This window comes from Colius striatus, chromosome 7, assembly GCF_028858725.1.
Source record: "Colius striatus isolate bColStr4 chromosome 7, bColStr4.1.hap1, whole genome shotgun sequence".
Lineage (NCBI taxonomy): Eukaryota > Metazoa > Chordata > Aves > Coliiformes > Coliidae > Colius > Colius striatus.
Window position 1 is genome coordinate 27,852,947 of NC_084765.1, and position 26,520 is coordinate 27,879,466.

The 26,520-nt window shown below is 38.9% G+C and overlaps 1 protein-coding gene across 6 annotated transcripts in view; it reads left to right on the top strand.

The window, feature by feature from the left end:
* Nucleotides 1–24,584, top strand: part of TLN2 (talin 2) — a 201,924-nt gene extending 177,340 nt beyond the window's left edge. For all 6 annotated transcript variants that reach the window (XM_061999193.1, XM_061999196.1, XM_061999195.1 and 3 more), the window contains 8 exons: nucleotides 256–363; nucleotides 3,627–3,732; nucleotides 6,659–6,783; nucleotides 12,710–12,835; nucleotides 16,056–16,118; nucleotides 16,209–16,391; nucleotides 20,706–20,831; nucleotides 21,446–24,584. In XM_061999193.1, the coding sequence (XP_061855177.1) occupies nucleotides 256–363; nucleotides 3,627–3,732; nucleotides 6,659–6,783; nucleotides 12,710–12,835; nucleotides 16,056–16,118; nucleotides 16,209–16,391; nucleotides 20,706–20,831; nucleotides 21,446–21,574 (966 nt within the window). In that variant the 3' untranslated portion in view covers nucleotides 21,575–24,584. The remainder of the gene's footprint in view (nucleotides 1–255; nucleotides 364–3,626; nucleotides 3,733–6,658; nucleotides 6,784–12,709; nucleotides 12,836–16,055; nucleotides 16,119–16,208; nucleotides 16,392–20,705; nucleotides 20,832–21,445) is intronic.
* The last annotated feature ends 1,936 nt before the right edge of the window (nucleotides 24,585–26,520 follow it).

Below are 26,520 nucleotides of genomic sequence, written 5' to 3' on the forward strand. Positions count from 1 at the left end.
TCTCTATTTGTTCTCAACTGGCAGAAAGAGGTAGTACTGCTGTCAATGCCTAAGGAACGGCACTAAGAAAGACTGCAGGTGATGTGCTTTGCTGCTCTTAGAGCAGTTTGCTTACACCTTTACAACAGAAAGAGATGCATCTCAAGCTCAAATGTCATTTGCATGTTATGAAAAAATCTCTTCCCTTTCTTCTCTGTGTTGACCTCCTCTTGTGGGAACAGTTTTGGGGTACTAATGGTTTTTTTGCCTTCTCAGCAAGCATCGTATCACCCAGATGTGAGTGAGGAAGTTCGGGAGAGAGCCTTGCGCTTTGGAACAGAATGTACCTTGGGATACCTGGAACTCCTGGAACATGTTCTCCTGGTAAGGAGTCATCTGCATGCACATACTGGATCCCTTCAAAGGAGAATAATCTCCCTGATCTCTTCCTATGGTAGCTGCTAGAGGCACATTTTTAAAGGAACACTGGAAGTCATAGAATCATACAATTGTTATGGTTCAAAGAGACTGAATTCTGGATTGGCTCTGGAAGCGGTATGGTTCTTGACCTAACAAAGGAATTAGGACACACGAGTATCCCAGACCAAGGATGTGTCTTGTGAAAACACTTTTCCATACCTTTTGAGGTCCTGATTCCAGAGAAATAAGAGGCACATACTCAGTGTCATCGCAAAATCCCAAGTGAGGAATGCCTCACAGAGCTCTCCAATTCCTACCAGACATGACACCCTCAGAGTTCTACATAACACTTCTCCACTCAAATCCAAACTTATGAATCCTGCTGTCAGTGGCTTTTGTTGACCATACATAGTTATCACATAATATACCGTTCTGCTGCTGCTATTGTGTTTGTAGGAAACAATGACATGTTTGAACTGACATTTGTGAGATTTTTAAGTTCCTCGAGGTGACTTAATCAGCCATCAGCCTCATGGATGCCCAGAGATTTCTTTTAAATGGCTTTTAGATGACATATTAAAGTATCTGAAGCTGAAATTTGCAGACATTCACTGTAGGTTAGCAAATCCAAGTCAGTTTTACTGCTAATAATATAACCTGTCTAATCATTTACATCAACTTATTGAAATATACATAATAGAATTGAAGTCACAGTTATGCTTGCCACTGGCAGGGAAAATAGTTCAAGAAAGATTGAACTTGTTAATGTTATTCCTAGAGCTGCATAGCAGTAAGTAATTCAGCATTAGAAGTGTGATCTATTTTTAGTTTAGAAATACTGTGGGGAATTTTTTCAGATTTGATCTCTCAAACTCAGTCATCGTACTTGTTTCAAACTCTATGCCAGAACTCTTTCCCATGAGTTCTGACTCTTGGGAGTTGTGGCAGAGACACAGCCTAGATGTAATCCAAGTGATTTGTTTGCATGTTTTGTGGTTACCTGAGCTATTGGCCTGCCTCAGTCTTGCTAATTTAACATCGTAGCTCAGAGTTGTTTTGCTCAGATAAAAGAAAAAGGTAGCAAAATAGTTGCAGCATCAAACAATCCTGTTGCTGCCTGACCCGTTATTCTGGTAGTTCAGAACCCCTAGGTCTATAATCTTATTTAATTTATAACCCCCAGAAACACAGATCATCCCAGATTAGAACTCTCTAGTTAGTCCACATGGCATGTTGTGGTACAATTTGTTAGTAAATTCATTCATGAAGTCAGACTAGGGATGATTGCATGGGTGTCTGGACAGGGATGTCAAGGAGCACTATGTATCAGCCATATTTCTTTGAAGGTGATACTTTTTAGGTGCAAGAGTTGTTAAGATTTCTTAAGCCATTGACTTATGCAGAGGTTGCATTGGCCAAGTGGCACAAAACTGATTTGATTGCTCAAAGGGCTATTCTTCTAATCACCTAGCTAGGTGTAAGGTGCAGGAACACACTAATTAAAGCTGCTGAGCACTCACAAATTCATATAAAACAACTTATTAGTTGTATTCTTAGCAAGGTTGAAGACAGATCTAGGTCCTACGTGTTCATGTGCTCCAACTCAGTCAGTATAGATGCATGCTGAGTTGAGGGGAAGTCTGAAGCTTTTGTTGTTCTCGTGCCATGCCTGTACATGACTCTGTAGGGTATGAGAATCTGCTGTGGGTTCTAAACTGACTCTAAAACAACACGGTTTGTAAACCACCTAGTTTTTTAATTAGCATCCATTTTTTAATTTCCATCATTGTCACCACTGTCACAGGTGGCACTAGTGTCACAGTTGATGGAGCAGAAAATGGCATTCTTTGTTTTAGTCCTGACCACATGTGTGTATTCTTTGACATTTTTTGCCTGTGTAGGAATATAACCCTTGAGATGCTTAATGCTCAATTTCTGTACTTCTGTTTACTATGGAAATCAGTTGACTAAAGATCATCCTTAGAAAGATGGAGGCCAGTCCACTTATAGGTATGACAGTTCCAAAAAGTTCTCACCAGGCAAAGTTAAGAAGACAATTCAGTTTAGTTTATGCTGTCGAATTTGACTGCAAAATGGGAAACAGTCTTACAAAAAGACATTAAGAAAAAACTGGTTTACTGTGAGGGTGAGGGAGCAGTGGCACAGGCTACCCAGGGAAGGTGTGGAGTCTCATTCCTTGGAGGACTTCAAGACGTGCCTGGACATGTTCCTATGCGACCTGATCTAGGTGACCCTGCTCTGAAGGTGGGTTGGACTCAATGGTCTCTAAAGGTCCCTTCCAACCCCTTCCATTCTATGATTCTATGAAAAAGGTAAAATGTATTTTAAATGTGCACCTAGTTTTCAGAGCTGCTATGTGGGGGAGTTTTTTTAAAACATTAAGGCAATTGAACATGACTTTCAAGGCTCAACCTCTTGTTTTACTCTTAAATCTCACTATATATCTGTCACTCTCCTCTCAGAAGCAGCTTTTGAGTATACATAGATTTCCGGAACTTAAGCTTTCTCTTTTTTTCCCTAACAATATGGTAATTAAAAATGTAAATGAAATCTTCCCCTGAACAGGAACAACAGTTTCACTGTTGGAATGTCTGTTTTCCGTTTGAAGAAGCACAGTTTAATACTTGATTCAAATTCAGTTCAGAGGTGCCTTTCCCTTCTATTTAAAGGTCTTGCTCAGGGTTGGTGTTTCCATTGTGTTCATCATTGCTGACTTTTTCGAGAACAGGCAATTAGCATTAGCTTATAGGACTCTGTAATTCTGTTTTGTAGAAATAGTGACCAAGCACTTTACTGACATCAGAAAGTCATCTCCTCTCCAGTAGTTTGGAAAGACTAAGCCTGATGTGTAGGTATAATGACTATAACATCTGAGAATGGAGTGCTAAAGCTGCATATTTCTACCACATACTCACATGTGTGCCTCTATTTTGGAGAATTCTCTCTGAGTTTTAGTACTGAGAATTTGCAGACAATATTGTCAGTTCCTGTAGAAATGCAAGGCAGTGCAGTCTCCTAGCATGCATCAGACGTTGCAGTGTAAGCCTTTGTTCCTATTGACAATTGTATTTCTCTCACTGGACTCAAGTTTTCTCTCAGCCGATTGCCGTAGGAAATAAGTCTTTCACTAATGTGCCTTGGGACTGTTCCAGAATTCTTTGGAATACTTACTTATATGCATTGTTACATCGTCTGTTTTTCTCTAGATCCTTCAAAAACCAACTCCAGAACTAAAACATCAGTTGGCCTCTTTCTCCAAGAGGGTTGCTGGTGCTGTTACAGAGCTCATCCAGTCAGCAGAAGCAATGAAAGGTGAGTTGGGCAGCCTGCTCACCGGTACAGTGTTCCTCTTACTCCGGAGATTATGATCTATCATTTTTGTAGTTTAAAACAAAAAGTAACAGAAACCCTTTTAGTATATCCTAGGTGTCTTGGTGGCACATACTTCCATTTCTGTACTAGTATGCACAGTGTTGGTAAATGTATTTATTTGACCTTATCCCACTTGATCCGATGGCTCGTGTGGCCTTTGAACACAGAAACATCAAGCACAGAACCCAAGCCACAGTAGCAGAAAATAAAATACAGTGTCATTCCTCTTGGGTTGGCTTCCTTTCCTTACACTCATGTTTGTTCAGTCAAAATAAGTCTTTTGCTTGCAGTGATAGCTGCTTTCCAACTTCAAATAACAGGCAATACGATTATCTTGTTGAATTAATACCCAGCCTCCAGTTACAATGCCAGGTTTAGATCTGTAGCCCTTACAGCCCTCTGTCTGGGTCCTGCCCTGACAAAGTATGTTAGTGAAGCAATGAGACTTCAGAAAACTGTGTTCTCAATCATTTCCTGAATTCTTAGAATTGAACGGCTTGTAAACAAGTATGAGTTCAGCCCTCAAACAAACAATAGATTCCATTGCTTAGCAGAAGCTCACTGTTTTCACAAAAGAAGAGTGAAACCTTTCTCAGATTCTGACTTTGTAGTAAAATTTTTATCCAGAGATGAATGCAAACCCTTAGGATGACAGTTGTAACATTCTACATTTTGTATGAGATGAATACGTATTAAGGGTAGTGTTATTAAACATTAGACCACCAATGCTGAAGCACATCTGCTACCAGATTTCTTGGGAACTTTAGTCTAAGGAAGTATTCACAGCCATCAGAAAGGCATATGAGCCTTCTAATCTCAAAGGTAATAGAACTCTGCAGTGGAACTCCACTGGCCACAAGCCTCCAACTCAATTCTGTGCCATTAATCACCATTTTTCTGAGTTATTTTCCACTTTATCAATACATTCCTTGAAAAAGAAGCTTGACTAAAGACTTTTAATATAGGGGAATGCCTTATTATTTTCTTACAGTTTTTTTCCCCTCTATGTCTTAGTATAGTTACTCTTTGATATAACAGTGATGTACATTATGCTCTTTCCCTGTTCAGGTAAGTTTATTGAATGCTTCAGCTTTTTCTGCACTCTTTTGAACGTTTTGAAATTTCTGCTTTTATTTGCTAGCAGGCCAAGCCAATACCAGAATTTTTTAAAATACTCTGAATTTTTTAAAACCATTTTATTGTCCTTATCTTTAGAGACATTTCTTCATTTCCAGTAATTTTTGCATTTGAATTCATAGTCATTAAAGCAAATGTTAACTTTTATTTCTTTTTTCACTTACTGCCTCTTGTTAATTTTTAGTTTTTACCCATTTCAGAAGACTTTTTGTGCCGAGTAAGCTGCTTTTCCAGCAGTCCCAGTTTTCATTCCTAATTTTCACTTATACATACAACATAAAATTCTGTCTCCTGACCAATTTAACATGTAAATATTTTGACCTTTGTGAAAGATACATTTGTGAAGAGGAACTGTTACATTTTACAAGTTTGGTTTTGACTGTGTTTATACATGCTTCCTGTATCATTTTTTCTTTCCCTACTTCTCTGCCAGTATTGAAGTTTCATGTAGAATTCCTTCATCTTGTATACAGTTTGAGCTGAGAAATGGTCTTTAGTAATGTTGTGATATTCAACAGAAAATACATGTATACATACTATATAGGAATTAGCAGCATGACACACAGCTCCCTAGGATTAGGGTACCATGTACCTCAGCATTCTCCCAGCACACCATGAATAGGAGCCATTTTGTGTTCTCCTGTGATTTGGTTATCCATAGCAGAAACAGTGTCATTCTTTAGCTGGTACAACGCTGATCCTTTAGCATTGGAGGTTACTTCCATTGATGTTTCATGAATCAGATATGGGTTTATGCTATTTCTGATACAAACTGCCAGTATCCTTCTCCCCAGTTGCTCTTTCTTAGTAACAATGTTTTGGTTCCTATTTTATTAGTAGGTTCACCTAAACGTTCTGACCCATTTTCAGGTTTTTTTTTCCCCTGTGACTTTTTTTCATTCCAGCTTAGCCTTCCTCTGTCTGTGTACACTGCTTCCCATCCGTTTTTGTTTCTATCAGTGATGCCACTTCCTCTTTTTGCTCTTTGTAGTTATTAACTTAAAAGTTTTCTTTCCAGTTTTCTTTTCTCTGTCCGTCTGACTTTCCTTTAGACTGTTTCCTTGCTTCCCCTGATCCAGAACATGGATGCTTTCTGAGTCTTGTCATACACAGAATAATGTTACAAAATTGAAAATAATAATGCACTGAGAATGTCCAAAAATCTGAAATCGCCTCCATACAAGCGTGAATTTTGTGGATCTACAGAATTTCTTCAAGCCATACAAAATGCCAAAAACACAACCAAAAAGGAAAGAGAAAAAAGACCTTTGGATGTGCTACAGAAGCTGCTTCAGTCTTCTCCACATTTCTGTCTGAAACCACTGTGCTGTTGTCTATAACAAGTCCTCTTTACCATTCTGTCAGATTTGTCAATGTATCTTACACCTTGGTCAAGGTAGAAACCATGTGAGTAAGAGCTCAGAAAACGAAATTTGAGTGACAGCCACTTTTGCTCTCAATTATAGACAGTATCCCTTTTTGAATCTGCTTTGCTTACACTGTTCTTAAGTTACTTTCATAACAGAATAATCTTGAATACTTTTTTTTCACTCTGACACATTTTACTTTCAGTGGAATGAACTACTGTGGATTTATGCCATTATGATACTAAAATCAGCTTTCTACAATGTGCATTCTGTATTTAGCACTAGAGGTGTGATTGTAAATCACTCTGAACGGCAGCTCGCAGTGGCACTGAAGTTATTGTCTTCGTCTCCATTAATTTCAGGGACAGAGTGGGTGGATCCAGAAGACCCAACAGTCATTGCAGAGACAGAGCTACTAGGGGCTGCAGCATCAATTGAGGCTGCAGCAAAGAAGTTAGAGCAGCTGAAACCAAGAGCCAAGCCAAAGGTGAGTGTCCATCCCCATTGTTTCTTTGAGATTAATAAAGCAGAACATATAGCCCATATATTTGTGTATACTTTGTTATCGTCCACAAAAATGATGTAAACAAACCAACCTTGAATCAGTCTCAGTGCCACAAGACACTGCACTAGATGGGATTTACCTCTGTAGGAAGAGGGTAAAAGATGCTTTTCAGGGAGTGAGTCAAGCACCAGCCAGGACCAACCAAAGAAGACATGCCAGATGTTAGAAATACTTTTAATAGTTACAGTATCATTACTATTTTTTATTTACTTTTCCGTTTCCAAACACATTTTACTGATGTGAAGTCATTCTCCCTTGCTTTCCTTTGACAACTGTTCTCATCTGAATATGTGTAGTACAGCAGGAGGAATCATCAGCGACACAGAAGGGATTCAGCAGAATGCAAAAGACTTTCAGGATTTTCTAAAATTAAAAACATGGCATTTTATGCCATGCTAAAAGTGTAGCTGCTTCAGTGTCCAATCAGATCTGTGGTATGACCATTGCTATTTAATTTTCCTGAAGGAAATTACAGTTCACTATGAAAGCAAGTAGCATTGCATGTTGCCAAGTCATTTCAAATGTGCCTCTGAATATATTTTATGTAATTAAGCCAACTATTTTCATGCATGGAACAGAGGTACTATAAGAAAATGCTGTTACTTCTGGTGGTATGCATAGCTCACAAGACTGGATCACAGAGAATTGCTACTTTTTGCCTAGTGTGGAATAAGAGGCAGATTTTAGAAGAAATTACCATATTGTCCAGAACTGCATCTCTTTAAAATTAAAATCATGCTTTGGCTGTGTAATTGACTTTAGGAAAGAACTATATATCTATTTCCCTGTTTATGTTGCTTTGTAGGTACAAAGAGAATCTTTCTAAAAGCACGTCCTCAAAAACATTCAGTGTTGGATGGCTATTTTCAGTGCAGCATGATATTTTGTCATTCGGGAACATTAGATGAAATAGTTCTTGGTAGCTTTACTCTTTGAGGACTTACCCCCTACTCCCTCACCGCCCCTGCTTAGTGATGGGAATAAATTAGCTCACGAAAAAGAAATGCTCTTTGTCCTGCATTTTTTAACAAGTACATCCATTTTATTTGTTAAGAAAAATGGTCCTTTATAATTAGATTCCACAGAGCAGAGGACATGGGCTAAATCAGAGGAGAGGAGTCTCCTCCATCACCTTTTCTATACAATCACTGCACAATGGCATATATGTGTTGCCTAGTAACCATAGGGGCAGTTTCCTTCAACATCTAAGCCACTCCAGGGTCATTGTAATTTCCCAGTGAATACAGATCTCACACCTGCTCCTCATTTAACATGTTAATTTAAGTATTCAGTCAATCCTGCGGTTTATTTGTCTGTTTACTTGTCATTTTCTGAACCTAAAGTTCATATCCAACTGTTTGTTTTGTTTGGGATTAAATATCATTTTTTAGATGTTTAATCGCTTTCACAATAAGGATAGTAATGCGTATCAAAGGTATTTAGGAAGATCAGAGAGTGCCTTTGACTTTAGTTAGGCTTAGTCTCTGAAATACAGGGATAGTACCTGTCTACTGTGGAAGAGGCTTCTGGTCCAGCCAAATGTCCTGCCTTGGTTAACAGTAATCACCATCAAACGAACTTGTAGAGAACTCCCTAGTTGGTAATTTTAGAATAAACTGTCTGCAGGAAGTCCATCACCTTCTTCATTATTAATTGGTGGATAATTCTCTGGTTTGGGGTAAACTTCTGTTATTGGAGCAAGGAGTGGGAGTCATTTGGTCATTTGATTAAGGCTTTTGAAATGTTCATCTTTGTGTGTTCCAGTTTGTGTATTGCCTCTAAATTAAAAATCTGTATTTGAAGATAGGGATGTTTTCTCATTTGTTTCACTACCTTCTTTTTTTTATACTTTGGATTCTTGGAGTTTTTATTCTTCTTTTCATTGTTTTCCCTACATATTTTTGCACCTGTCATACCTCCTTAATGTCTTAGATTGGGACCAGTAGCTTATGTCTCCATTTGCTGCTCCTGATAATCATCTAGTCCCAGATTTGCTTTAAATCCAACCACTGGAGAATGTGCTCTTAAAATGCTTAGTCTACTACTCCTCTGCCCCATTGATAGCCTGGTAATATCTATCTGTCTTCTGAGCTTATACCTTGCAAGCACTTTGAGGACTCTCCTAAGTAGGTGTTGCTACTCTTCCCTGGAACACAAAACCTCTTCAGTATTCTCATTGCAGTGTTCAAGGTGGGGAATGATCAGTGGAGCAAGGAGATCTTTATTATTAAGCAACTTTTGGCTGTCATGTTTCCTTTAAATACAATTATATTTCTTTTTGAGTGTGGACTCCTGTTTTCCATTTCTTGGAGGGTCAACTGTCTTGCAATGCAGCCACATACTCCTTCTGTTACGCAAATATGCCACTGGCTGTAAAATAACAACTGCCCAAAATTAGTGATTTTTTTGAAGAATGTTTTGTCTAATGAAAAGTACACGCTTCACTAATACTGGAAAATAAACACTTCTAAGGAAAAAAAGTGCTGTAGATAAGGTGCGACAGCAGAGAGCATTGCTGTACCTACCCAATTCTATTGGTATGCTCTTCATGCTTCTATGCAGGCTTATGCCTTCAAACACAGGCGTCTTTAGTAGTCAATAAGAGTTCCCTGCTGTTAGCTTTCAGCAGTTTGTCCTTTTTTTTTTTTCCCAAGATGAATCAAACCTGGATGCCTTTTTCTGCAGGACTCTGTGTGATATGTTTGATATATTAGGTTGTTATTTAATCCAACTATATATCAAACATATTCCTACAGTGTCCTGCCCTGTCTCCGGGGGTTTTAACATAGTAGAAGGCAATATGAAGGAGTGCATTCACTCACAAGCAGGTTTAGAAGACTTCCTGCAGACTCCTAAACTGATCTGATTTAAAATATATACATGAAGGGCTCCTTTATCAATACAGTTGCTCTTGGAGTGGCTTCTGAGTTGTGTAGGGCCATTTACAACAGTGAGCAGCAGCTGTGCCAAGCACTGACTTTCACTGGAATGGTGATTGTGTTTTCCATAGCTCAGTGCAGTAAGTTGCCCATATTGGTTTTCTCTTTATGAAACAGGAGATGAGAGCTGCTTCAAAATAAAATGCTTTGTCTTTTGTAAGTTTTGGTTTTTTACTGTTTAGCGATGAGATCGAGGGCTCATCTGTTCTCCTGTTAACCCTGAGTTCATTTGTAATACCCCACTAATGGAGATTCCGTAGAAAAATGGATGAAATACAGTACAAAAACATCTCAAGTTGCAGTTTTTTAATCGCACGATGAACATTCTCAGGATGTTTCATGCTACAGACTTTGTAGCCAGTCTAATAATTTTGGTTTCTCTGGTCTGGTGACTTAATTTTCCAACCTATTATACCTGTACATAGTGGGTAGGAGCTTATTAGTTTAAGCCTGTGGAAAAAGAGATGCTGATCATCAGGGCTACTAGAGGAACAGGCAGCTAATCACTTGTCCCATAGATATGGTTTTTTATAAGAAACCCAAGTAGCCCTCTCAAGTAACTAAGATCTTACAAGATGAAATTTCCAGCCATGTATCAAACTGTTGCTCTTACCTTTGCTCATAAAGACTGTGAAACTTACACGTGTTTGGAGGGTAATATTGATGAGTGGGAACTTAAAACAGCTTAGGACATACTCTTTAATAATGGGAATAGGTATAAGAATTATTTCTCTTGTAAGTCCTTTTGCTGTTTTCAGTCTTGGTCTGCTATACATCCTTATTGCTAAGGAACGCTCTTTGGAGAGTACAGCAGGTAAATATACCCACAGTGGTGACTGAGCATTGTGCTTACTTTCCCATTTCAAAATGAGTATCCAGCCTTTAGATGTCATACCTGAGAATGCTGAAAGGAAAACTGCAGAGAAGGACTCAAAACCAAGCGTTTATTAGAATGGATGAAAACTCAACAGAAGTTCCACAGTTTGAATGCTGTGTAAGGCTGCTTCAAAAACAAATTCTTCACAGAAGGCATCAACTGGCCTTATCAACTTCCTCCCTCAGTCTCCTCTTTTCTAGACTAAACAGCCCCAGTTCCAAAAGCTGTTCTTCAAATATAAGTTAATTGTTACATGGAGGGGGTAAAATGTGTTATCAGATGGGATACTAATATTTTAATAATGTGAAGAAATCTGATAGGTTCTATACTGAATTCCATTTCGTCATTTTAGTTTTGTGATGTCTCGATTAAAGCGAGAGTTTTATAAATAAGACTTGAAGCCTATCGCATTGAAGCCTATTCAGGGGCGATGTGATTTCTGCTTAGATATGATAATAATAGATATAAGATATTAGATATAATAATAATTGTCATCATTTTACCTTGCAAACATTGCCAAGAACTCCTGTGGAACATGACTTGCTCACTTTACAAAGCAAGTTCTTACAGCCTTATTACAAAGACATATGCTTCAGTTGATGGGCTTAGCCTAATAAGACAAGGCAGATATTTTTCCTTGAATTGGGTGACTTTTCCTAAAGGATAAGGAACAATGCCACACCACTTGATCTACATATCAGTTTTTACTTTCGGATCATTCAGTTTTTCTCGTGTGTATGGATGCTGCGGTTTCAGCTCCTGGACTTGTAGTTATGTGGCAGTTATGTGAAATGCTGTAGGACTGAGCTCTGCTTGATGTGCCATTTTGTAATGATTTGTAATTAGCTTATAATTTTCTTCTATTAGTTTGTGATTGACTATTATTTAATCAGACTGCAGTAACAGGAGAACTAAATCTGACAAATTTAGATGGATTTGCTCAGATTTGTAAATGAAGTGCCCAGTTTTCTAACTCAGAGCCCACTTAGCTGGTGTCCCTAAATTTAATTATTTGACACAAGAATATGGAAGTTTCACAAGTTGGAAGAAATCTATATTTCAAAAGTCTCCTCTCTCAAAAAGCGATCTGTTCTGGTATTGTATCCACTAGCCCTAGTGGTCATACTGCATTTAATTCTGGTACATTCCATTGGTTTATTTTGTATAAAAAGACAACCATAATACACAGCCTAGGCCTGTTTAAAGTAACAATAACCATTTATCTCTATTCTGTTAACTGTTCAGAAGCTAGTAAACAGGCTTAAGTCGATAAATGTTTTCAGTGTTTGTTTAAATAATTAGAAAGTCAGAGAAGTAGTTTTTTTATGGAACAGCAGATTTGCATTCTGAATAGCAAGAAACCTCATTAGGAGCAGCTGATCTCTCTGTTTGCACATGCTTGTTGAAAGACACGTTTGGATGACTGAAGTGTTCCAGACGGACTTTTGGAACTTCATATCTCCAAGGTGACTAAGCTGGACTGCTTCACAGTGCTGCTCCCTGTGAAATGACAGCTCTTACCAAAAGCTGTTAAATCTCTGCACTTGCTTGGTACCTACATTACATTTCTTAGCACAGGTGAATGAGACAATATTACATTTATCACTGTTCTTTTTTAATGCTTGGGGTATTCAGAAAATGCTTTACCTAGTTTAGCCATCTTGGAAGCCAGTATTATAGCATTATAAAGATAAGCTTGATACGGAACAATAAGAATTTCTTTTCAGACCTGCATTTTTCTGAATGTGGTTTTGAGTAGCCCTAGTGGAGGTAACGTATTAGAAAATTGAAAGCAATTCTTTAAGTCTCTCAATTTCACATATGAGCAGCCACAAGGGCAACTTAATATTTAAATTCACTTGACTCCCAGCTTCATTCTACATGAAAGTCCTTTACAGAAAATGATGTTGTAGGTCTTACTGAATTTACTGACTATTCCAAAATATTCTCGTCTCATTTTGTGTGTGTCCTCTATCCTAAAAATACAACTGCTTTCAGATTAATGTGTGACGTTGTTCTTTCTTGGTTATAGCAAGCAGATGAGACTCTGGATTTTGAAGAACAGATCCTAGAAGCAGCTAAATCCATTGCAGCTGCTACCAGTGCCCTCGTGAAGTCAGCTTCAGCAGCCCAGAGAGAACTGGTGGCGCAGGGAAAGGTGGGTAAACAGGACAAGTAGCAAAAACAGGAGGGAAAGCATCAGAGTTGAGTCTAGTTTCTTAACTGTTCTCTGATAAAAAAGTAGGAAAGGAGCTCAGGAATGACTAATGAAAATGTAAATCTTTTCATTGTTCATCACAATATGTGGCCCAGGCCTGGTTCTGTTTAAAAATAAACAACACAGTTATGTTTATTTAAACCTCACAAATGTGATCAAGTGTTTGGCTCTTCAGATGTTTCAGCTGTGGGCCCTTTTCTGTGTTTGTGAGTTTTCTTTCCATTTCATAAAGATCTGTGATCCAAGCTAGTAATGTATAATCCCATAAGACATCTTGGGGATCCAAAACCACGTGTCACAGCACACAATACCACTCTGGACCAGAGTAGCTGAGAGCCTCACTAATTGTGCCCTCAGTGTTTTGTTGTCTTATTCATTGGGGGGACGCAAGTCTGCATGCAAATTCAGTACATTTAAGTGGATGTCCTTGTAATTGGGACCAACAGAAAGAGGTGCTTATAACAAGTGCTGTCCTTTTGGTCTGGTCAGGATTCAGGTCTTTGTAATTCATTTCATATCCATCACTGTTTTGGTTCACAGTTAATAAACTTTGAAACATAAAAATGTGAATATCAAAGGGATGTTGCCTGTGAGAACAATTCATTCTAGGATCATTGTTGTTGCATAGTTATAGTTTCTATTTTTATCCAATTTTTTATTCTGGACAGATTGTCATGGATCCCATCTCAAAAGTGCTATGCTATCTGCTTCAGCTAAGACTCCTGAGGAGCTTGTGCTTTTAGTTTCAGCACTTGTTTCATAACAATAGTGCTGTAACTGTTTGAAAAGACCCGTCATAAGCTGCACCTATGAAACGTATCACAATGCATAAAACATTATTAACAGCCATTGCTGCGGAGACCAAAAATAAGGATTTTGACTTATTTGCTTCATATAGATTATTATGCAGTCTTCTTTTATGTGATAAGACCTGCTCTTAGTTTCATTATGACATACAACTTGCTTTACTTCCCTCACCACCACCACAATAAAATTGTATAGAATAATATAGAATGTATTTCTGTCCTGGTACCAGCCTTAAATCTCCCTCAGGTAGTTTTGGTTTCTTTGCTCCCACCGATGAATGTCTATTTGTGATTTTCAGATTGAGGCTACCAGCGCTTGCATCCTGTTCCATCCAACTTCAGATAATTGCTAAAACCACTGTAACCTGTCTGTTTGAGGAAAGCTATAGCTTGCTGTTCTAATAGAAGCACACCTGTCAAATTAGTGCCATATTAGCAGATCTGTTCAGCCTGCTCTACCAAATTTAGCTGTTTTGCTTTCTCTGTCATCCTTCTATGGTAGTTTGCTGAAAGATCAGGAATTTTTGCAGAGAATGGCTATTACTGACAGTTTCTTGCCTGCTTGGAGGATCTGCAGATAAGACTATGATCTTTAAGGGAGGAAATAAATCACAACCAATGTCAACATTTAATGAAACATCAGACTTCAGAATTGTTTGTGGCACGTCCTTGATGGTACCTCTCACAAATAAATAAAGCTATTAAGAGACTTCTGAAATAATGAAGCCCTAACCCATTTTATTCTTTCTTTACTAATTACTAGTGCTTATGTAATTGTCACTATGGAGTATCCTGTGACTGTTGTGATAGCCTGTATTCCAGGTCAGCCCAGAAGTATGGGAAGCTGGCTTCTAAAATGACTGAGCAAATTCTTGCCTGTAGTGAGTGGCTGCAGCCTGTCTGGTGGGAAGATTTTGTTACTGATGTTGAGGGAAATGTTTTGCTTTTGTAAGAAACCTTCTGGGGCACGTGGTACAGACTCCTACCAGAAAAGCATACTGGCATGAAGGTGGGAAGGACCACTTTGATCTGCTCCACATACATCACCTCAGTACTAAACAGTAAATGATATTGACTATTGGCTCAGGTTCCTCCCTGGCCCTCTTATTTGATATGGAGACAGTGGGAAATTCTTACCCAGCTGCATGGATGTGTGCAAACCAGGCACGTTTTTGTCTGAATAAATTTCTGACATTGCTTGATAAAGGTTGTGAAAGTATCTTCCAGGACAAATTGGTGCAATATTGGAGTTTAAGACTTTACTAAAGAAAATTTCATCTGTAGAATTTTTACAAAATAATTAATTTGATGTTAGATAACCGTTTCCATTTCTGCAGTTTAGATGAAATCTGGGAAATTGTATCTGATCTAAGTTCATCCAGACACAGAATTCAGACCCTGCTAGCCAGACTCCTGCATCTGTGGTCTACTTAAAATAGATTTTCTGGGGCTGGTTAGCCAAGAAGACCTTGAAACCTTAAGAGTTCAGGGACCTGGTATATTCTTTTGTGTAACCAGTTTCTCAGTCCTACAGAAGTGTCGCCGTAGCTATGAGAGAACATGTCTCCTGTTTATGTTGATGCTACACATAAGGATTCAGTTACCACCCCTAGGATCCTCATTATGCGTGAATCTATTTCCATTTCTTTAAAGTACAACAAGTTTCTGGACCAAGTTTACTTTTCACATCTTCCAACATCTCTCTCAAAACCTCCCAGGTCCAGGCAATTGGAGATGAGGGGCTGGCAACCAACTGTAGAATTTTGTTTCATTACTTTCATCTGACATGGGAAGAAAACTCTCTTCTCCTTGATGTCAGTACTGCTGATGCGATGACATATGGGTGGATAAGCCATGCAGACCAATGGGCTGCTTTCCTCAAGTGCCATTTTTAGGCACAAGGGCAGTTAGGCAGCTTCTCTGTGGAGCCTTCTGTTTTCTACCGTCCTGTAGTGCCAACATTAGAATAAATTAAGGAATGATGTAAATGCACATGTGTTGTGGAGACAGAAATAAGTTATTTTAAAGGCCAGGAGATTAGTAACTACTGCTTCAACTGTTGCTGGGTCCAAAGTCTTGCTGCAACAATCATTACTGTGGGATTTCTACTCATGTTCTGTGGATGAGGCAATTTAAGCAGCATATCAAGTTTGGACACTATATGAACAGGCAGATGTGTGCTGTGGAAGCACACTTTCTCTGATAACTGTCAGTTGGGTTTTCTGCTCTTGTACGTACTAGGCACCATCACAGGTGCAGATGTTTTTCTTTCATGGATTAATGTTTATCTAAATCTGAGACAAAGCAACTTACTTGCTGTTTCATTGTAAGTCATCTCTGAACTGTGTTTTCAGGTTGGAGCAATCCCTGCAAATGCAGCTGATGATGGACAATGGTCTCAGGGACTTATTTCCGCTGTGAGTAACTACTTCTCTTAATGTAAACTAGCAGCTTCTTTGAGTAGAGTCCTGTGAGAATCACGGGGACTATTTTTTACTGTCTCCTAGGCCCGAATGGTGGCAGCTGCAACCAGCAATCTCTGTGAAGCAGCTAACGCCTCAGTACAAGGCCACGCTAGTGAGGAGAAACTCATCTCATCTGCCAAACAAGTGGCAGCTTCTACAGCACAGCTGCTTGTGGCTTGCAAAGTGAAGGCTGATCATGACTCTGAAGCCATGAGGAGACTACAGGTACTGGTGTTCTTAATTACTGAAGACCTATAGAGTGATATGTAAATGCTGCTTTAGTACCATGGGAGCAAAACTCTAATTTTAGGAATAGTTTCTAGAATTCTCAGAATCCTGTTCAGTTTTTCTCCCTTGTGAGTTTATGGGGTACTTTCATCTATCAAGGATGAAGTGATAGTGCATTTGTCATTATTTAGCAGTAGCTACAGCTCACTTCACTGCTTTCATTTTCAAAAGATGTTGAGATGCAAATGTTGACTGGCCTGTGACAAGCCCTCTTTTACATACAATCTTGTTAGGTTTTTGTTCTTTATAAGCCACAGGAATACGTAACAACTGAGTATAGTTGGTTTCTCTGCAATTATTCTGCATTCAGGTAAGCATACTTCGTTGCACGAGTGTCCTCCTGACCTCTGCAAGATTATGCACTTGCCTAAATACCAGCCTGAATGGTGGTCAGTTTTCCATTGTTTCTAGGAGTCAGAGACAGCAATTGTAGGTAGAACATTTCCAAAATGGAGAACTGCTATCAGACAAAACAGAGTAGAAGTTGATGCCACATCTCAGCTAAAGTCTGATTTATTATTTTACATGAAACTTGTTTGCTTTTACATCACACATCCAGTTTCTCTGAACTGTCACTGAGCTAACACTGTGTAGTGATGGAAAAAATCTTATATCTCCAGAAGATTTAAGGGCTTTCATTTTTTAAAATGGCTACAGCCATCTCTGACAACCTGTCCCTCAGGATCAACCTAGAATGCAAGAACTATTTCAGCTCATTGTTTTTTTGTATCCTCTACATGGAATATTTTTGGTGATAGTGAAGTTTCCACTTTTTCTCTTATTTGCACAGATGCTGCTAACGGACACTCAATATAGCAGTTCATGTACACATAGGTGGAATCAAATCCAACAGAAATGTATATGACTGTCTGAGCAAGAGGAATTGATATCAAGTTTTCAAAGTAGCATCACAGAATGGTAGGAGTAGCTAGAGATTGTAGTCCAACCTCTGTTAAAGTAGGTGCACCTAGATCAGGTCACACAGGAGCATGTCCAGGCGGGTTTTAAACACCTCCAGAGAGGGAGACTCTACACCCTCCCCGGGCAGCCCGTGCCAGGGCTCCCTCACCTGCACAGTGAAATAGTTTTTCCTTATGTTTAAGTGGAACTTAAATGGTGTTTTTAGAAAAATGGGTTAAATATTGAAAAGCAAAAATAAATGTGTGGAAGTGTGAGAAATCTGATTCTGTAGAAAACAATGTCATGTTAATGTTATTTCTAGATATGAGATGGTTTTAATGCTTTATGGTGGATTCATATAGATGGGCCTTTTCAAGGGTCTATGGGGAAGGTATCAGTAACTGGAAGATAGTTCTAACTGTAATGCTACCTGTACTTCGGTATACAAATGTCAAGATGGGTCTGAAGAAATTTTAAATCACAGAATCACAGAATCTCAAGGGCTGGAAGGGACCTCAAAAGTCACTTAGTCCAACCCCCCTGGTAGAGCAGGACCACCTAGAGTAGGTCACACAGGAACTTGTCCAGCTGGGTTTTGAATGTTTCCAGAGAGTGAGACTCAACAACCCATCTGAGCAGCCTGTCCCAGTGCTCTATCACCCTCACAGTGAAGAAATTCTTCCTTGTATTTCTTTTGAACCTCTTATGTTCCAGTTTATACCCATTGTCCCTTGTCCAATCATTGGAAATCACTGAGAAGAGCCTGGCTCCATCCTCCTTGACACCCACCCTTTACATATTTGTAAACATTAATGAGGTCACCCCACAGTCTCCTCGTCTCCAAACTAAAGAGCCCCAGCTCTCTCAGCCTTTCATTATAAGGGAGATGCTCCAATCCTTTCATCATCTTTGTTGCCCTGTGCTGAACTCTCTCCAGCAGCTCCCCGTCCTTCTTGAACTGAGGGACCTAGAACTGGACACAATATTCCACATGTAGCCTCACAAGGGCAGAGTAGAGGGGGAGGAGAACCTCTCTCAACCTTACTCACCAGACCCCTGCTAATCCACCCCAGGATGTCATCGGCCTTTTTGGCCACGAGGGCACATTGCTGGCTCATGCTCACCCTGCTGCCCACCAGCACCCCCAGGTCCCTTTCCCCTACGCTACTCTCTAAGAGTTCATTCCCCAACCTGTACTGGTACATGGGGTTGTTCTTTCTCAGAACAAACAATAGAAACAGGAACAAAACCAAGTACTAGAGACTTAAGTTGTCTCAGCTCTGCCAAGAAATTCAGGGTACTCAGTCACTGTAGGCAAATATTATTAAATAGACATAAAATGTGAGAAGTTGCATGGGAATGTGAAAAGGAAATTGAACTTTGCCACTTTACCAAGCTTCATATTAGTCCTAAAATGAATAATGAAGGGAAAAGCAGCTTGCACTTGGAAATAATGTCCTTTATCATAGCAAAAACAGTGAGTTGATGTCTACCAAATAGTTTCATTGGTGCATTTGCCCAAACTACTGAGGGTTTTCAGCTGGCTATGCGCCCAGCACAAATGTTTTCACATAGCTTTAATCAGAAGTTTAGGTTCAGGAGTTTGTGTGTGTTAGTTTTCTCTTTCCTACACCACAAACCACAAGTTTTGGGAGAAGACATTTGAACTGCATTTCCCATGACCTCTAACTTGGAATGTACCATTACAGAGTCTGTTCCAAAGCTGAATGAAGCAAATGGAAGTACTGCCATTCTCTTTGGATGAGCTCCAGACCAAGCCAAGCAAATTTCAGATACTTTGTCCTTGGGTGATTTCAGGTGGTAAGGGAGTTGAGAGAGACATGAAGCTGGAAATTTAGAAGATGACTTGGGAGGAGGTGGGAGGCAAGTTCAGAGTTGGTCCAGATGTCTTCCCCTCCTTAGTGCTGGTGTGTCTCCAGCATATGAAAGCAGGCTATGTTGGCCGGCAGCCTGTGTGGGCACACCTGTGGACACTGGGAACCACAGGTCAGAGAACTCCTCTCTCACTGTCTATCACAACACTGCAAGTACCTACCCTTTGTCTGTGTATTGTGAAAACATTACTGTGATGTTGACTGATTTGCTGTTAGATACTAGGGTTTAGGGTTAAAATATTTTGGGATCAGAACTTATGTTCATTAAGCTCAATCTATATCCTAATTCCATTGGTGGCCACTGGGAAATGCTGAGAGAAGCAAGTAAGAACAGGATAAGCAGGCATGATACTGTTCTCTGATATGTTTTTACATTCCAAGCAGTTTCAACTCAGGAGCTTCCCAAACCAAATACAGATTACTGCAGATCAGTAAACCTGAGTGCTTTTCTTCTCTTAATTGATCCAGTCCTCCTTGACCCTCATTTACAGCTCCATGTGCAGTGCCCATTAAACCACAGATCATTCTTCTCCCAGAACTAGTTTTCCACTATTTTCACCAGCTCTTAGTACACTGGAGCAAATTCAGTGACAGATTTTACAATGATGAGCCCTGTTACTACTGTCACCTGCCTGCACAGAATATTTCCTAGCCAATGGTCTTCAAGACCTCTAGTCCTTCAAAAAAGATGCCAGCTCCATCTTTTAGCTTTAGTAGAAGAGAGATTTGCATTTTGTTTTTGACAATGACTCTACTTCCACTCATCTCCATGGAGATCACAGTAGGAGATTCCAAGGCCGCTCCTTTGGTATCCTCCTCTGTGCACATTGTCATTGTCATTAAACCAGTGCCTGTGCACATGGTCATTTCTAGCACAAAGTCTGGAATCTCTGCTGCTAGTGTGTATTACAATACAGCAAAGACAGCTTTGTCAGTATTATAATGCAAGTGGCTTGGTTACCTTTTTCATGCACAATTTCTAACATTTACTCAGTTTAGACAACAAAAGATGTGTTTCAAGTGTTTGAGTGTTTATAAATCTGAGAATTTGTAAAGAAATAAAAGTTTAGATGTGAGTTAATCGTGGCTAAGTTGCTAATTTGCCTTAGTGGAAGTCCATTAACTAAAAAATCCATTGCCTTAAAATATTTCTTTATATGCCAGCTTCCATTTACTGTTCTTCCTCAAAAAAAAATCTGTTCAGTGTTGTGCATAATATAACTTGCCATTTCATCTCCTATTTTATTTCAAACTGTGGGGAAAGTAAATCACATTTGTGACTTTCTCAACTGTGTCCTCTCTACACCACTGATTTTAAAAAATAAATTTGTTTTTCATGGGGAAAAACAAACCACACCTCTCCTGTGTAGCCAAGCAAAGATGTTTTGATGCTCAGATGAATCCATGTTAGTTGTGCATTTTGCTTATTACCAAGTTTCTTTTGTCTTTTTCTAAGGCTGCAGGAAATGCTGTCAAGCGAGCATCAGACAATCTTGTCAGGGCTGCCCAAAAAGCAGCATTTGGGAAAGCAGAGGATGACGACGTTGTGGTCAAAACAAAGTTTGTGGGTGGCATCGCTCAGGTTGGTATAATCACCCAAGAAACACAGCAGAGAAAAATTGTCACAGAAATGTTGCATAGTGTTACAATGTCCATCTGTACTTCAGGCTGGACAAATCTATGTTGAAGCCTATGGCAAATTACTTGATGCCTCACTGTTAGGTAACCACCGACATAAGAATGAAGTGATATGCTGTCTGCACTTCTTCCTTGAGACTTTACTGTAACGCAGTTAGCATTGTCCAGTATCTTTTATTTTTGTTCTGATGAAATTAATGGTTCTTTTCAAACGTTTCTTTTGTACTTTAAATATTCCCAACTCTTAGTGGAACCTTAGTTTTGTGTGTATATAGTCAAAGAAATAGGGAGAGGTAAGAACCGATGACATTGCATTACTATGACCGTAATTAATATGGGGAAATAGTAATATTTAAAAACAGACTCCAAGGCTTTGAGGTTGTACTGACTTAAGGATTCACTGTTATGAAAGAGGATAGTGTAGTCACTACTCTGCATCTGTGGTACTGTCCCTTTTCCTTTGGCTCAAGGCCTAGCTCTGACTGTTATCATAGAGAAAGAAATCATGTTTTACAGACAGTATTCCTTGCTGATGTAATTCATGCTTCTGTTTTCTAGATCATTGCAGCCCAAGAAGAGATGCTGAAGAAGGAGAGAGAGCTGGAAGAGGCAAGGAAAAAACTGGCTCAGATCCGCCAACAGCAGTACAAATTTCTACCCACAGAACTGAGAGAAGATGAGGGTTAATGTGCTGACATTTTTTTTCTCTTTTTCTTTTTCCTTTTTTTCCCTCTTTTTTTTTTCTTTTTTTTTCCTCTTTCTTTTAAAGAAATAAGCTAAAGGGGGACAGTACCGTGAGAACTGCTCTGACAACATGCTGGTATGCCAAGCACTTACCTAAATAAACTGCCTGTCATAGCTTTGGATGAGCAGAGGGCAATAAACACTTGTTCTTTCTCATCTGATCAGCTGAGGTGCATGATGATCAAATAATGGTACAGTGTTAGGTTAATCATTCCTGTTCCTTCCTTGACTTATATCTCAGGAGAGAATGTTTCACTTTTTACTAAGGATACTAAGTCAGTATTATTGTCACTTTCCTGATGCTTGAGGTATTTATCATTCCTTGACTTGTTACAAAACATTTATAATATTAGTAAGGAAACAGTCAAGAAATCTTTCATATGATGAATATCACATGAGCTGGTAGTTCTTCCCTAACTGCCCTTGTAAAAAGAAGACCACAGTGCAGAAGGATGTATGTCTGAGTAGAGAAACACGCCTGAGTGTGGGTTTGAAGAAGATGCCTGTCCTCTTTCAGTGTTTTATAGCTGGTTCACCCCAAAACTGGAGGAATTGTCTCTGCACCTGTTTGCACTAAGTAGTATTACTCCTTACCTGATACCAACAAGCTTCTGCTTGTACAGTATTTAGGTTTACAAAATGTGGCAATAGCCATTCTTTTAAGAGCTCAGAAACAAAGAAAAGGAAACCTTGTCACTGCCTCAGTAATAGCAGGTTCATGAAGGAAAATGCTGTTTCAATTATATACCTCTAATGTGTGACTACTTTTACAGTATTATACACACATACACATGCTCTAACATTGGACTGGATAGTTTGCATTTTGTTTTTTAATTGAAGTTATATGGTTTGTACTGTGGGATTTCTGTTAGAATGTATGTTAGTTTAAAAAGGGAAATGCCCAGTACAACAAAAGACTATCACAGCTTTTGTTATTCTTTTAATAATTTCATTTATAATTATTTTGTTTTGAAACCTGTGGCTATTGTAGGAGAAAAGAATAAGTGATTTACAAGTAGGCTTTTCCTATTTTTTTTTTCAATTTGGACTCTAGGGGGCTTGTTTCACAGTTGGTATTGATGAAAATGTACTCACCAAGGAATTGCAGAGAAGGAATTGCAGTAATCTATCAGCAATCTTTGTCTTCAGCTGCAGAAAGGTTCCTTATGCTCTCATATCTCTGTTGTGACCTAAACAATAGCAACTTGGGTAGAGTGCGTAAAACATTTTACCCTGTCAAAGAACAAACACAAATCACAGCAACTTTACTAGCAAAAGTTAAGCTTTTTAACTAACTACAAAAACACCATCTCTCATAACAACAGTTTCCAACATGCCTTCAACTCTACTCAAGCCCTCCTGATAATGTTTGTTTAGGTCAAAAGATGTTGCCACTCCAGCCCTTCTGAAGGCTGTGTCATCATTTAGACACCTGCCAAGTACATTCAGCTGAGCCTGTTATGTTAAATGCATACCCACCTAGTTGTCATTGTTGCAGAAATATTTGTCTTGTAGACTCAAAAGTAACCCCTGTAGTGGTAGGTTTATCAGTTTAGATAGTGATAAGTCCTCATTTAAGTTACCTGCATGAGATATTATCAGGAATTTTGTCACACTAGTGTTAACTATATAGCAAAGAATGACTAGAGAATTAATAAATATGAAAGTGTACAAAGATTTTTATTGTTAGTCTTCTCTGGTATTTCAGACTCAGTAGAATTGCTGGAGAATCCACAATCATGAGTGGAAAAAATTGGCAAATCTCAAATGGAATCAGTGGGATTAACAGATGTGCTGTGATGTGCAAGTTTATGTGCATACACCAACTCTTAATATCAGAGACATGAAATTGTGAGTTCTGTAATTTTCTAGTTCACCACAATTGATTTCATTTTCTTTCACTCAAGTCACTGTAAGCAGTGTCACAGAATCTCAAATTCTTACACACACACACAAAAAAAGGCTTCCTGTAAATTTTTAGACAGAAGGATAAATTGGTGTTTACTGCTCTGAGATCTAAATAAAGACAGCTCTAATGATAGGGATTTTTTGCTGCTGTTGGTAGGTCCAGCTTCTTTGCAGCTTGTGGCTCTTTTTTTTACCTGGATAGCCTCACATTCCCATCTCTTTTTTCTGAAAGATCTGCAAGACAGATTTGTTACTGCTTCTGTTTTAACCTGTGTTTAACCTATAACTTGATCTCATTGAAGCACGAAGAAAGATGATGCTGTCCCTTGCAGCATGCCAGTATTTTATTGTAGGTATAATACTTTTGTAATATATATTGATCAGGACGGTATTTGCCAGTTTGAAGGAAGCAAAAAGCCTGGTCAAATGCAACTATGTATGGAAACTGTATAGCTAGAAAACTTTATCAGTATGTAGAAAGAAAGAGCATGCCCAAACTGTGTTCCAGATAAATTTGTTTGGAAAATCCATTTTAGGACAGTTATTTTGACACCTCTCTATTTCTGATTTAGTGCTTCCTCTTATTTGATGGAAAGAATTGTTCATTCTTCTCCTTAGCTGTGTGCTCCGTAAGAGGAACCACAGTCAGATGAGTAGCTGAGATGAACAATTGAAGTATTTTTTTACTCTGAGTTTTTGTGTCTTCATTTGGGAAACATTAAGAGAATATTAAGAGAACATTAGACTTATCTAAAGTCTTTCAATTTCAATATTTTCTTGCTGTTACAATTTGCAGTATCACTGAAGTCCATCTGTGAACGTCTGTAGAGTTTAGAACTAGACCATGCATTTATTTGACATGGAGAATTGCAGCAGGAAGTGATAAGTTTGATTAAGAGATTGATACTAATTAATAAGAGGGACAGATGTTTACTTTGTTCTGTTAACTTGTGAAATGGTAAACGAGCTCTGTTGTATCTCACCCTTCTTCATGTGGAATTCACTTTAAGGAATTGTATGCAAATTAAAAGCAAAATGCCTCAAAGTTGTTTTGTGTACAAATACTGTAGTGTTGTTTCCTCAACTACTCAGAAAATAATTTCACTATTTTAACATTTGTCTAAACTTTTCTACATCAGAAGCCTCAAAGAAAAAATTGAAGGCTAGGCTCTTGTTTCATCTCTCCCTTTTCATTTGATTTTACTTAATTCCTAATGAAGAGATGAATGCATAACCTAGAAATCTCCTCAATGTAAGTACCTTTAGCTCATGAGTATGTTTTTGCTTTTAATGAGTCCAAACTGGTAAGATATTCACCCCAGGAGCATGGCATGTGTCATCATGACATTTATTACATCTTTTTAATTTCTGGTTTTGGATTTGGGGGGGGGGGGGCGGATTTTTTTTGTGCATTATACTGTAAGTTTTGTCTTTATGTAACTGCATCATGATTAACAGAATTTTCTGCCCAAAACTGTCATGATTCCTGAAATTTTCTTTTCTATGTTCACAGTGGTATACATTAAATGGTTGTTCATTTTAGTGGAACAATGCTTTTCTGTGTCAGAAGGTATATGACGCCAAATGCAGAAACTGTTTGGTCATGTGAGTTACAAGACTGTTAACAAATTGCCATTTTGCCCAACCACAACCTGCAATGAAGTCTGATAAATTAGGTAAGAGGTTGGCAGATGCACAGTCTGAATCTGGCTCATGAGCTACTGCTCTTCCTTCAATATGTGAACTCTGTCCTTGGACACAGCACAGCATTCATTGGAGCGCGGTGCAGTGTCAGTGCACACAGCACTGGATTGAGCCACACGGGTGTACTTCAGCCCAAGAGGCAACATCCCTACTTTCTCACAGTGGTCAGGGAGATTCTCTGCCAAACTCACTCTGCCTCGGCCAGCTCCGGGCAGGAGGATCTGGTGCTGAGGCACAGCACAACCAGCATTTCTTTCTTCAGTAGCTGGTAGTTTCAACACGTCTGGCAGAGTATCTGCCTGCTTTCAGATTAGGCCTCAGAATCCAATACGATTGTTGAAGTCAACAAACTTAACAGTGTTGAGCTTTGTGTACTGGTGTTTTCAGACTGCTGCGTGTGAGCTATAGCGAGGCGTCCAGAAGGTGTGGTAAAGATGGTGCCAAACTCTGTAATCTGCCTAGCGAATGCATAAAGCAGATACTGCAGAAGAGCTCTGGGCCACAGTGTACATTGGACAAATGTAACAGGAGAATTACTTTAAACTGGATATGACCCCGTTCAAGGGGCAGGCTGAAGCTGTGGAAGTGCTGTACCAATGACAATTCCTGCCTGACATCATGATTCCTTTTGCCTAGAGCTTTGTATCTGTCACTGAGCAACAAATAGGTGCCATTTTGTCAGTTTTTAAACTTTTCAAATATCATAAAGCGGTAGAGACTTCTCTTTTTTTCTCTAAGCAGTACACTTTATTGCAATGGAAAAACTTTCTGTTCAACACAGTTTTCTAACTATATGCTGGATATTCTGGAGGGCTGAAACCTCACTTCAGTGTCTTCCCATCCTCTTAAAGTTTTAACCCCAAGAAAGGTGCAAAGAAGTTTGTAGTCATGCTGTCACACCATTAGGTGTAGTATGTATCTGGCCACAAAAAAATGTTGTTGTTGTCTTCATCAACAATAAGCCCGTCAAGGAATTCTTTTTTTTTCTGGATGTAAAGATCTGTGGGTTGTGTTGCACTGGTTGTCATGCAAAGGGTCGTTTTACTCCTTAAGCAAAATAAAGTAGAAGTTATAATCTAACTACAAGGCTGGGAAAAGGCAAAAGTCCCAGATGACAAAAGGGAATATTCTACCTAAAGCTCTGCTGCATGGATAAAAGCTATGAATGCTTACTTTGTTATATATGTCAGTGACCATTTAATGTCCTAAAATAAAGCACATCTTAACCACACATAAATACATAAAAAGTCAAACACCAGTTACTCAAGGCTGTTGGA